General features: G+C 37.0%; 1 protein-coding gene across 1 annotated transcript in view; it reads left to right on the forward strand.

The window, feature by feature from the left end:
- The window catches only part of GRID2 (glutamate ionotropic receptor delta type subunit 2), a 659,493-nt gene that overhangs the window by 135,825 nt on the left and 510,671 nt on the right, over positions 1-12,997 (forward strand). Inside the window, exon 2 of the mRNA XM_057366575.1 lies at positions 154-309. Coding sequence (XP_057222558.1) covers positions 154-309 — 156 coding nt within the window. The remainder of the gene's footprint in view (positions 1-153; positions 310-12,997) is intronic.

Raw genomic sequence — 12,997 nt, forward strand, 5'->3', positions numbered from 1 at the left:
GTATCTTTTAAAGCAGTTTCTGGGCTCTGCTCTTAAGGAGTGAGGAAGGGATGGTGTTCTAGCAAAAAATGTCTTAAGTACTTAYGATTTATGCTTTGGGATACTGCACATGAAAGGTGCAATATGATTTTTGTTCTTTTTATTCCTCCACAGGAGCGATTTTTGATGAATCTGCCAAAAAAGATGAGGAAGTTTTTCGAATGGCAGTTGCTGATCTCAACCAGAATGATGAAATCTTGCAAACAGAGAAAATCACATGTTCAGTGACGTTTGTGGATGGCAACAATCCTTTCCAGGCTGTTCAAGAAGGTAGGACAACTAAAGAGATTTCCTGTTCTTGTTTTTGCCGTGACATGTAAAATATTGCCTTGATGGTTTCCTAGCTTTATGGGAATTTGCAATTTTTGTTGGTTTCTTTTCATATGAAATATCAAATAATGCATTTAACTTTGGATTTAGCTGCTTTGGTTTGTGTTGGTCGTAATAGGTAGGTATAAAGTCAGCTTTATCTGTTTTCTATGAATAGATTGTTGAAATGTGATAAAGAAGTCAGGCATACTTTGCCTACATCTTTCCTCTTTTCGGGGCTGCTTGAAGTTACTGTCAAAATGATGATTACTTCCTACTACTTTTCAGTTTAATTTTGGGTAACTAATTGCACTTTGTTGGCAAGCATAGGTTGTTGTGTGGATAGCCTTTCCAGCCCACACACCTGAGAAAGTTACGTTTTTAAAGGAGGGATTAGACATAACCTGATGACTCAGAAAATTGCCTGTGTCCAATATGATTTGTTCTCAGTCTGTCCTTTGTGTCATTCCATAATTATTGGACAATGGATGACGACATTGCTTTGGGCTCCTGTGATAGTGGCAGGATGATAACAGARAATAAGACTTGAAATCCCTCTGAGCTGGATTAGTAAATCACTGGTGTGACTGCGCAGTTCTCTGGAACGCCAGCTAGGAGAAGGCTTTAGAAATATGGATTCATATTTGGGGGTAAAAGGTTCATTATTTCATTGTTGCTGTGGCACACTGACTTCTGCCTGAGATGCTGCAGTTATTTACTGCAGGTGTATTATTAAACTTTCCTTAACAACAAAACTAAATTTTGGTTATGTTCTATATCATCATTAGTTCTGTGTTGACACAGGAGGTTTAAAGGAAACATGCAAATAGTTGCTCCAATATTTGTGAAGTCAAAGATTTGGCTTTATTAGACTATTAGAAGGCAATACTAATGAAAGAGCCTTTAATGCTTATTTGGTTTTTTTTACCAGTGACATTTTTAATTTTTTGTGAATTTAGTAATTTAGTAATTTTTTTTGTTCTGTTAAATGTTACAAGTAGATAGATTTGTGTAATGGGAAGCATTACACAGTTGTGCTTGATCTATCTCTCTATCACTCATCCCCTGTTCTTAACTGTATTTCTTATAATTGTGATTAGAAGGGCAAGGGACCACTAACTTTTGGCACATACTGCATGGTTTGTAACTTGGACAAATGCTTAGCAAAAATGCACTGTACTAAACACCAGGAAAAATGTTCGTTTAAACACTCAGGTTACTTGTTTTTGTAATTGGAAAAGATKCACTAGAATAAGAATCTCATAGTTTTCAATGTGTGACACTCAGTATGCTCAAACTTGGCTTTTTCATGCAAGCATGACCCTTTCCTTGAAATCATGACAACACTGAGTCCAAGGTACTGTGGCCTCTCTTTTTAGGCAGAGCCTGATGTTCAAAAAATGTACTATTTATTTAATTTACCATTTGTTTGTTTTATTTTTTTAATCTAAACTGCTTGAAGTCTGCTTTGTTTTGGGTCACAATATCTGGGGAGTTTTTAAGGTTTTGACTTTTTTTGTTCTTGGATAAACTACAGTAGCCCCTAAAAGCTCCAGCTTTTAATGCTTGGCGAAATGCTTATTTACAGCATTAGATCCATAATAATAGCATAAAATTGGCCTAAACTGGTCTAAAACCTGCCCTTTTCAGTGAATAGAAAAGGATAAAAATTTGCCTAGGATTGTGAATTTCAAAAAACCAAGAATTCATGAGTAAAGACCTCATGAAACAAGCCATTAGGTACAGAGTTATTTTTCATAATGATGCAGTAATGGATAGCATGTATTATTTGTTTTATTTCACACTTTGTGCAATTAGCAAATAACATCCAAACAATGTAAACAGCAATACTCCAACTCTTCATAATGATTTTGGGTTGTAAAGATAAATAAWTTGGGAGAGGTACCAGCTGTGCAGTACTGTGTTCTTCCCTCTGWATGTGTTTTTATAACTTATTACAGTGCCCTTAAATGTTTTCCACTTGTAGCTTAGGGCATCTCATTAACAGCTCTGATTGGGGCGATGACACTATAGCAAAGCTGAGTGGTTTTATCCTAGAAGACCTGTGAATGACACATCCGATAATATCACTGGAAGTGCCCTCAGGGACAGTTTATAGGCATGCTCTGGCACACAGAAACAGGAGGTGCAATTTTTAAGTTAGGAAAATTAGTCTTGTTTTCGGTGTGTGTTGTATCAGAAGGAGCCAACAGCAAGTGTGGTACATCCCATGCCCTTATGGAAGCTGCAGCCCAGCTGCTGAGATGTCACAATGGCACCTGTGGAAATGTCCCTCCCCTCCCCACAACATTAATACTACACTTCTGAGTGGTGTCTCAAAATATTTGTGTGACTGAGCAAGGAAGAATATTGTGATTGGCTTTTTTATGCTGTGCTGGTRTCGGGCTCCACAAAGGAAAAGCAAAAACTTAAGTTTTCTTTGTATAGAGACATAGAAGTAGGGATAGTCAGTTGTTGAATGGTAGTAACTCAGTGATTTAGCACYATGAAACAAGGAATTATGATGCAGACCCATACGAGTGGTAATAATATATATAATCTTTACCTCCTTTCTTGTGAGACTCCAGTTTACAGCAGTCTTTAAATATGGGTGGGACAGGCCTTCAAAAGCCATTGAGTTCTACACATACTTAAAAGTTTTGTTTTTTTCTTTTAATAGAAGTCATGTTTCTGTATTTCTTTTCAATGGACTTTTTCACTGGAAAATTTGTTTGAAATAAATACAACTGTTTTTTTTCTCATATGTCAGAGAATCACTTCGTTCTCTTATCTTTCACTTRCTTTTATTATACTTGTCCTTACTTCAATACRCTAATAATTAAARCTTTAATTTTATGGTTCAGAGCCTRCTATTTCCTCCGGTCCTTAATTCATCATTAATGCTATGATACAGTAGCTGAATGGCTGATATAAAATGTGTGATGGCCTTTGCATTTCTGTGGCAAGTGGAAGGAAGGGGTGGCTTTGGTAGCTTGATCTGGAGGTGATATTTTGGCTCATGCTGATACATGTCCTTGGGCAGCACGGTTTCTACAGTCCTCGTGCTGCCATTTCCACTAGCACTCTGAGAGTTATGGAGTAAACTCTGCAGGAGTTTGCAGTGCTTGAGGCATCCACAGCATCTAGTAGGTAGTCAGAGCTCGGCTAAAGATGTGTGTCGTCCTTGGAGATCTGTTGGCAGTGCTTTAACCTCATGGCAAACATTTTCTTTTCATTTAGTGCTGATTTTTTTTTCTTCTTAATTTTATGCCCTTTTCCTGCATTTTTATTTCCTTCTTTGGACAATATCATATTTTACCTATCTTGAATAATAACTCTGTAATAATCCAATTTTTTCTTCTATAGGTTACCTACAACACATGTCAAATTTGACTGATGCTGTTTGAAATGAACTTTGTTGGACACCTTTTCCTATTGCAATCACATATATGTGTGAGGCTTCTTTTTCCTTTTTTTTTTTTTTCTACCCCAACCTTTTTGTCATTCAGGGTAGTCACCAGAGTATGCTTACAGACACCAACTCAAGCCTTCGTAATGGCTTTTGAAAGCTTATTGTGATCAGTGAAGTAAATAAGGCAGTGAGTCATAACTAAATGGGATTCAGCTGTAGAGTAACAGAGGTTTGTAGGGCAGCAATATGTATGAAGGTCACATGCAGGATTTTGTTCAAGCAAAGTTTTATGGTCAGAAATTACAACCTGATGGATACATCTGCTTTGGCCTTTGGGACTAGATGAGCGTAATAAGATTGTCCTTTCCCATTTCCCTGATCACTGTAGAAATCTGTTTAAATCCACAGATTTCATGGACTGCTAAACTTTCTTTCACTTTGCGTGAGTTATTTCTTCATATTTCTTAGCCTTTCTCGTGCTGTTTATTAACCAGTGCATGTTCAGTTTGAGATTAAACCTTTACAGGGTTGAACTTTTTCACTGCCCCTCAATTTCGTTTCCGATTTGATTTTTTATTTCCCAATAAAATGGATTTTGATGCAACAAGATATACTGAGGAGGAAAGAAATCAAGTAGGATTTGAGCTATAAAAAGTTAAGGGAGGAGGAGAAGCATTTCAGTAATGATATAAACCCCTTTGTAAAATCAGAAACTGTTGAAAATGTTTGCAATTGCAAATTGCTTGTATCATGAGCACTCAGAAAATATGGTAGGATATATTTTAAAAYTCGTGTCCTCTGTGCTTTCTCATAATGTAGCAGCAGTTGTAGCACTTTGCCCTGTTCTCAAAACGCTGGGTGAGGAGCCTGCTACTCTTACACAGGCTTTGTTCTCATGTAAGTCTTTCTAACCCCACAAAATCAATCAGCTCTCCAATTTGCATAAATGTACCATGGGAGTCCAAGTGTTGACAGCATAGAAAAAAAAGATCTTGCTACACTGGTGATAACATCCTGACAGTTGGGAAAGTGGTTGCATGGAAGAAGATSAGGGAGAAAGGAGCAGTGATGGAACCAGAAAAGGGACATGGAATAGAGACTTAGTTTAGGGTGAGTAGGATGCACATTTAGCACATTTTTCAGCAACAATTTCAAAGGTCTYGTGACCRTTCTTTCCCCGGAAGTAATCTACTYAGAGCATAGTGCAGCCTGAAATGGGAGATCAGATTTATTCTCAGAAAGGCCTTGCAGATACAGTAACTGTAAGACTTAGATCATTCTGGATTTTAAACCCCAGTGTTTTCTAGATCCTAATTCTTTCTGCAGTAATGTTTTCTTCGATTGTAGGACATCTTCCATTGTCTTTATTTCCAGTTTATTTCCAGTTTGGAAGCAAACTCTGGCAGCAGTAAACTGCACTAGACTTTCAGATAAATGAAGATTAAAAAAATAGYTTATATTCAGCTCWGAAAAAWTCCACTAACTCCACATAGACTGATTTTTAAAAATTTCTGTTTTAAAAATTAATTTATCAAGAATGGATTTTTTTAGGATTTTTTTAAACAATGTGAGAAATTGAGCCACAGATATTATGGCGGTTGAAGAGCCTTCTCTGCAGTAGGCTTTCCAAGTTGCTGAAGCAAAGAGGGAAGGAAGGAGTCTCACTACAGTGCAGGCTAGGGGAAGATCCTGCCATCCTTTACATGCTGTTATGCACTTTGTCTCCCAGAGCACCTAAACCCCACTGAATGTACACTTCATGAATGCTGCATGTCTTTCTTGTGGTTTAAGGAAAGAATACTAGTGTTTCTATGGAAACCAGTTTTCTTCAGGTGACCAGGAGACCCTGTTACACTTGGCTGCATTGCAGCATTCAAATGCAGCGCTGTGACTGAAGGTGTTTACGTGGGGCCACACATCAAGCCAAAGGACTTTGGTGTTTCAGAGTTTGCATTACCTGCCACACCACCTTTCTGTGGTCCTTTTTTCTCCTGCTTTTTCATGACTTGAAAGCAGCAGGAGCCATTTTCCTTACACTGATGCCATTTGCCATTGTGGGTTGCCAAACTTGGGCTTGACTTAACTTTCATGGTAGATTTTGACATTTTTTATCAGAGCTTCCACTTTCAAATGACAGGAAGGCATTTTATTAGGCTTGAAAAAAATTCTTTCCCAGACTGTTGCTTGAAAAGCATGTGACTGTGAGACTATTAGCCTCTAAATTCATTCTTTTAAAAAGGTGGATCAAATAAATGAATAAATAACTGGACAAGTGTGATGCCTTTTGATGGTGGGGTGCATAGTGAATTTTGTCACATTACTAGAAGAATAGCTGGACTGGCTGCTATTCTGCAGTTTTAGTCTAGATTGGATAATTTCTGATTTTGCAATAGACATATTTCCAGTTGCAGTTCACAAGTGTTTTCATCCATTAAACACGGAGCTGCAGTCTGCTGTGTTAATGTGCTCTGACACACTACTAGGGGTTTACTTTTAAGAGAGCGATGCAGATTGTGATGTGATTAAATAATATCAGTAGTACATTTAAACGTTTAAAGCCACTGTGCCTGGAGGTTTTTGGGGTATTTTAACAAACAGAAGGATAGAGATAAAGCAAATGGGAGAGGCTTCATCTTCCTAGATGCCAATTATTTAACTAGTACCCTGGGCTATCAGTCCCCCAAAGTAAATGTCCTTAAATAAGTAATGGACACCCTATCCGGATTTCCTTCTCATCTTTTTGTGAAGCAATGTCCATTGAAATCACTGCAGCAGTCAATCATCACTGTCCAATAGGACATGTATATTCCCAGACAGGCCTCACAGCCCGTAAGTTTGCAGCAGGTTTGGCAACCACCAAGCGGTGAACTGCTGCATTCAGCTGTTTTCTGCTCTGTGGGTCCTCCTGAGTCCTCTCATAATTTTAATTGGAGATTTTGCTTTTGTTTCTCCTGGCTAAATTCTTTGAATTAAGTCAAAGTCACCAGGTCCTTGTTTCACCATACAGTTTAGGTACAAACATGGATCTGGCTCTTTACAGATCCATATTTGCTGTATCTCTCTAATCAGTACTTGTCTAAAATTCAGTAGAGTTAATTAATTTATAGGACTTAATTRAATTCTCCCCTTTGAGCCTTCCTTKCAAGTCTTCATTCTGTTCTCAAAAATATTTTCTTTTGTTTGCAAGCTGGTTTTGTTGTAATCTGTTAGCTTTTTGGACACTGTAGGCTTTGTAAGTACAACAGTCTGTATTTGAGGCAATTGGGTATTTGTTTGCTGCAAATAATTTTATACACACTCCTCTCTCTCTCTTTTTCTCTCTCAATATAATCAGAGACAAAGTGTACTTTATGGAGGACAGTAGTGTTTTAAAATCTAATTTTGGTAATGAGGAAATGAGCCATGACAACTCTGGAGGTGAAGCCTGAAGTGAATTATGAAGGTCATTCTCTTAGATGGGGAAATTAATTATATTTTAGCTTGGTTCCCTGTTACTTAGACCCTTTATATTGTACACCACCAAGTAATTTTGACTAAATACCAATTGATGAAAAATTATCTGCGCAAAAGAGTGCAGTTACAAGGACAGATTTTGAAACTAGGAAGAGTTTTATTAAAACACAAATCATATCGGAAAACCATAACCTTTCACGTTATCTTTTTGAAAGGATGTGTGCTGTGGGATTTTAATGCTCATTCATTTTGACTCTCATTGGGCCCTCAGCGTCTGTGATTGCCAGCTCTTCTGAAACTAATTTTTCTCCTTAAAATCCAATCTTTTGAAATTCTTCATTGTGTAGTCTGAAAGAATATTGAAGTGAGCCAAGCCMTTCTGAGGGATGCAGTCACTAAGTGCAGCACTTTGCAGAGGAAACAGGTAGTGTTGATGGTAACTAAAAAGCATTTACTGTGAGCCTGGAATAGACACAGGAGTCTTGCAGAGCCTTTCATGTTCTGTTGACACACAATTGGAAGTTTGGGCTTGGGATCTTTATGTAAGGGTATAAAGAATTAACACATGGGGCTTAACTTGATGTGGAAATTAAGCACCTGCTTAATTCTTTCCTGAGCAGGGATATACTTAAGCAATCCCAAATCAGTGACTTAATTTTCCTTGGCAGCTGGTATTCGTTATTTTGTTTACTTTAGGGGCTTATTTTCTCCAGAAACTTGTAGATCTTTGCAGCATTTTTACATCCTGCACCTCTGGTTGTCCGAATGTGCCAGGTGGCTGTAGCTCCTCTGATATTGCTGGAAGYAGAAAATGTGGCTGCAGGTCATGACTGTGTCTTAGGATATCTGGAAAAAAAGTTCGAAATCACAATGAATCTTCTGGAGTGCCAGGCCACAAAACAGAGCTAAGTAAGTAAAAGCCTGCAGAGGTTTGGCTTCTGACACTACATTTCCTGACAAGAGGGTTATGATGTACAGAGCTTGGTCATCAGAGTACCAGAGAGCTGTACTCAGAAATTGCAGTTTCATGTTACAGGTAAACAATTTATGTTCCTCCCATCCCTTCGTGACCTGGTGCAGGAAAGGAAGCCAGCAAGGAGCCACTTTCTTTTTCAAAAATATGATGTCTCTTTAGCAGCACACTGTGGCTCAGTGGCAAGCCCTGTGATAGCCAGCCCTTGCTAAGGGCACAGGAAGGGAGTGTGAACTCCCCCTTCCAGGTGCAGCCAGATGTTGGACCAGCTTGCTGTAATGTTGGATGCCAGAAGCTGAAAATAAACGATCATGACTTTTCAAATATGGGAAAAAACAGCTGCCCTAAGAAAAGACAACTTTTGCACTTCTCAAATGCTATTTTAGTGGAAAGGGCTACCAAAATTTCATTTCCTGAACAGAGAAGATGAATGTTTCAAGAAAATAAAACCCATTCAGAGTTTTCAGGAGCTTTTCTTTTTTTTTTTTTTTTWWAAAAAAAAAAAAAAAAAGTTGCTTATGTTGTAGCAGTTAAGGTTTTTTTCTAACRGGTGCAATCTGAAGAGTGAGATGATGCAAAATATGGACTTGTCAAGACAGTTTTAAAAAGGCTCATTAAAGGCTCATTAGTTTTTCTTAAAACATGAAACTTGAGGTTGTTCCTAAGGTCTTTGCTTATCCTAATTCTCTGATAGCAGAAAGGAAAAGGGAAAAAAAATTGGTATAGATAAAGGAATAATGCAACTCTCATTTGACCATCTTGCTTTTAAATGTATTTTTAATTCTTAATTTGGCATTGGTGGATCAAATGCTGAGTCAAAATCATATTTTTCTGTGTGTTTGGCTAGTTGAGTTCCMCACATCATATGGTAGAAACTGATTCCTGTGGTGAGAGCAGGAGAGAATCTAGAGATTCCTGTGCAGCCAAGGGCAAGCAGCACCCAGCTCAGTTGGGTTAGCCAAACCCAGTGACTTYGATTTGGAATAGAAATAACTGAGTGTAAAACAAACCTCTGAAAGCATTAACTCCAGTAAATGTTTTGAAGTGATAGTGTTTGCTGTCTTAGTTAATTGGCACTAAARGATTTAATATTCTATCTTATCTTTATATTAAAAAGAACAACCAACCACTAAGCAAGAAAAAACTGCACAGTAGAACATTTTCCTGCATTCCAGGAAGCTAGACTTTTCTTTGCACTCTTCATTAGTAACAACTACTTATTTCATAATACAAAAATTGGATCTTTCAATAGCAGATAACAGCATTATATTGAGAGTTACTAGAAATTCTGTACTTGGGACATTTTTCCATTGAATTTCATTATTTGGAGGATTAATATTTTAAAAGGTCAGTATCCAGGGAAGCTCCATGCACATTTATTGAGTGCCTTTATAAGTCCCACTCAAGCCACAATTTTTTAGCATAAAACATATTTCTTTTTCAATATTTTTCGCTCTACCATGGAGAATTTCTCTAATGGTGTTTTGTTTCTTTCCCTTTGCGTAATACCCATGCCTCAAACTCTATTATTAAAATTTATTGTGCAAGTTTGTTGTGKTTTTTTTGTCAGAAAGAAGAATAGGCAGTCAATTTATGCAAAGTGCTACTTGAACCTTTTGTCAGGTGAGCTTTAAGATCAGTAAGGGTTGTTTGAGTTTGGTTCTGATTGTTCACGGACAAAATTCCAGGAAAAAMCAATTTGCCAGGTTACGATGTGTTCCATAGCATCAAATTTCTCAAGAATTGGTTTCTGCATGTAAAAACTCATTGAGAATGTAACAAATGGGGCTGGCCATGGCTTTTCTCAGTTCCTCCTTCTTTCAATAAACTTAGCAAGAAAAGGACTGTGGCTTAACATACTTGTTTTTAGCAAGTTCTGAAATCCTGTGATTCCTTGGAATTTGAGCACAACTAGTTTCAAAATTGATCACTTTTTAAACTAAAATGTACCCATTGAATGTGTTTGGTTGTGGTCACAACTCCAGATTTTCTAAGTTCAACWTTTGTGTCAAGTTCTTAAACTAGGTTGACACACATAATATATTTGCCAGTTCATGCATATTTCTCCTCCTGGTAATACAATTTAAGTTGCTGCTACAGTTGGGATGACTTAGAAAGACATGACTTCTTGGTCTGGCCTATCAACAAGTTCAGGGTCTGTGATATTTGTGARGAATGCACCTTGAAAAACAAACCTTTCAAATTGGAGATGGGCAGCCAAAATCAGCAGCTTACAAAACATGGGAAGGGTATAAGTCCTTTCTTCACTTTTTCTTAAAATCTTATATATCACTGTATTAGATTTTAGATTACAAGTTATTTTCTGGTGCTTCTACCYGAATAATAAGAATAAAATTTAGTTATTTTACAATATTTTTTTTTGTTACTTTAAAAATTGTCACCTTGGAAGAGTTGGTCCCATATATCTTCTGACATGGAGTTTTAAATTCAGATTTTTCTTTGATTTTTTTTATTCCTTGGCATTTTTGAAATCTGTTTTCCTATGTGTTTGTGCTCTGTGCCTTCAGATTGTGCACTCTGTGCCTTTATAGACCATATTTTTGTACTGCAGAAGGTGCTCTTGAGGAAAAAATTGATCTGCACAAACAAAGGTGCGAAGTTGCTCTAACCTTTTGCATTAACGGGAAGGGAATTTAAGGAGAAAGAAAGAAAAGTTGAGCCTATTACCAGCAGTAATAGTGACTTGGAAGTTTGTCCGCTTTTATTTTTCATATCTATTAATGTTTAATGCAGGGGCCAACTCATGTAGAACCCTCCTCATTGTCTATTCATTGGTTTCAGGGGTTGGACTTGATGATCCTTGTGGATCCCTTCCAGCTTGGAATATTCTGTGATTCTTTATCTGAAACTGGAGAAGTAATTTATTTTGCAACATGAGATAAAAAGTGATTTCAAAAGTATCTGTGGATGAGTGATTTCCTTTGATAATGAAAAGCAGAATTTTGAGTAGCTTTCCTTCATGGGAATTCTTCCTGTATTGCTAAACTATGTGTCTTCCTCCACAAAAAGCTTCTGGAGAACTGCTTGAGCTTTTCTTTAAGGGCTGACCTCTCTCATTCTTTTCCCCTTGCTTAGTCTSTTCTTGTTGGTTATTTCTGGATGATCATTGCTTACATCTGGCAGTGCTTGCTGTATCAGCCCATTTTTGATGATGTGATTATATAAGAATMGAGAACAAAAGTACTTGTCTTTATCTGCTTTTATGAAAATCAAGAATTCTAGACTGTAAATTAACTCTGAAAATCAGTGTGGCTACTGGTGCTTGGAAGCATTAGGCTCAGCAAATCTTTCAGATAACTTGRATGTGATCAGTTGTGTACAATAGCAAATTAGAGAACATTACATGTAAAAATCCAAGGGCTCAACAATGTGTCTGTTACAGCGATTTTATTCAAAGTCAGGGCTTGAAATAGAAACCAAATAGCATTAACATAGATACTGGGTTGCTGTAATATTTTGTGTGTTTTGCAAATTTTCCTTGGTGCCTGATGGGCRTCACTTCTCTGTAGAATTAATTTCAAACTTAGATTCTTCACAATGCAAAGGAGTGTTTAATCTTAGTAAAAGTATTTAAAATACAGGAAATGTAAGAAAGGTGTGTCCAAAAGCAACAGAAGCAATGTGRGAAATAAGACAAACTGATAATTTTTTTTTTTTTCAGAAACTTTTCTTCTTCCAAATTGACAAGCTGAAGTATGCCACTGATGTGTAGGAAAATATTGAAGGATGGTAGAAAATWAAGAATGTGGAAGTAACATTTGAAGATTTGTTCATGCCTTTCCAAATGTGATTTATATGTGTGTTAGAATGCAGTGATGATAAGACTAGAGATTTTGATAAACTGCCCCAAGGATAAATGCAAATAGTTTATGGGGACTTCTAAGATGCTTTTGCTAGCAGATGCAGAAACCAAATAAAAAAAAATTAGGCTTTTATAGACTGTATTGCAATAAAAATTGCTTGAASACCACCYTCTTAGKGTCCTCCTAGTGTTTTGAATKTTACTGGTGATGTGGAGGCAYTTGGGGAAGCAGCACARGTTTCATTGCAAAACTCRCATTACTTATATAGAAGGACKTGAACGTTTTTGAGGCACAAACATYCCAGCYTGAAGCRAAAGTTCTTTTAATGCAATTTTTGGTGAGATGTTTGCATCTCAGGAGATCTCTACTTTTTACTCAGCCGTAGGATTACAGAATGAATGAAAGCTCTCTTATGTAGGAAATTGTTACTTTCTTCAGCTTTTAAAATTGCTGTTTCTTGAGGTGAATTAGGATGGTTATTTTGGTTTCAAAAAGTAAGGGTAAATTTTTACAAACATATTGCTGTTCAGACTTCAYGGACTTGGACAATTTTGGAAGTATTGGGGTGACTGTGTGTGGCTACTGAAGGGGTTAACAGATTTTTTATTAAGTCAAAAGAGTTTCGTTCTTAATAGTTATCTCCTGGAGAGTGATGTATCCTATAAAGACTGTGGAATAGCTGAAGAAACACTCTTGCATACARAAAAAATCTTTGTTGTTTCTTTTTGGAGTCTGCTGAAGAAAGGGTTGCAGCCTCTGAGGGCCTCAGTTGTGACGCACAGAAGAACTTATGCAAAATTAACCACATTTATTTTAACTGTAAATATTTATCAAGCAAGARTAAATGATATCATCCCAGGGTCTAAAAATGTATTTGTTTGGTTCCTTTGTAATGGGAAATGACAAAAACCTTTAGAAAAATAAGAAATTCACCTGCTTGTCGTGAGTTGATAAAAAATTCATCTAGTGTGCCTGACTAACCCAGGA

This window comes from Malurus melanocephalus, unplaced genomic scaffold, assembly GCF_030028575.1.
Source record: "Malurus melanocephalus ecotype Western Australia unplaced genomic scaffold, MMel_1.1 scaffold_68, whole genome shotgun sequence".
Classification (NCBI taxonomy): Eukaryota; Metazoa; Chordata; class Aves; order Passeriformes; family Maluridae; genus Malurus; species Malurus melanocephalus.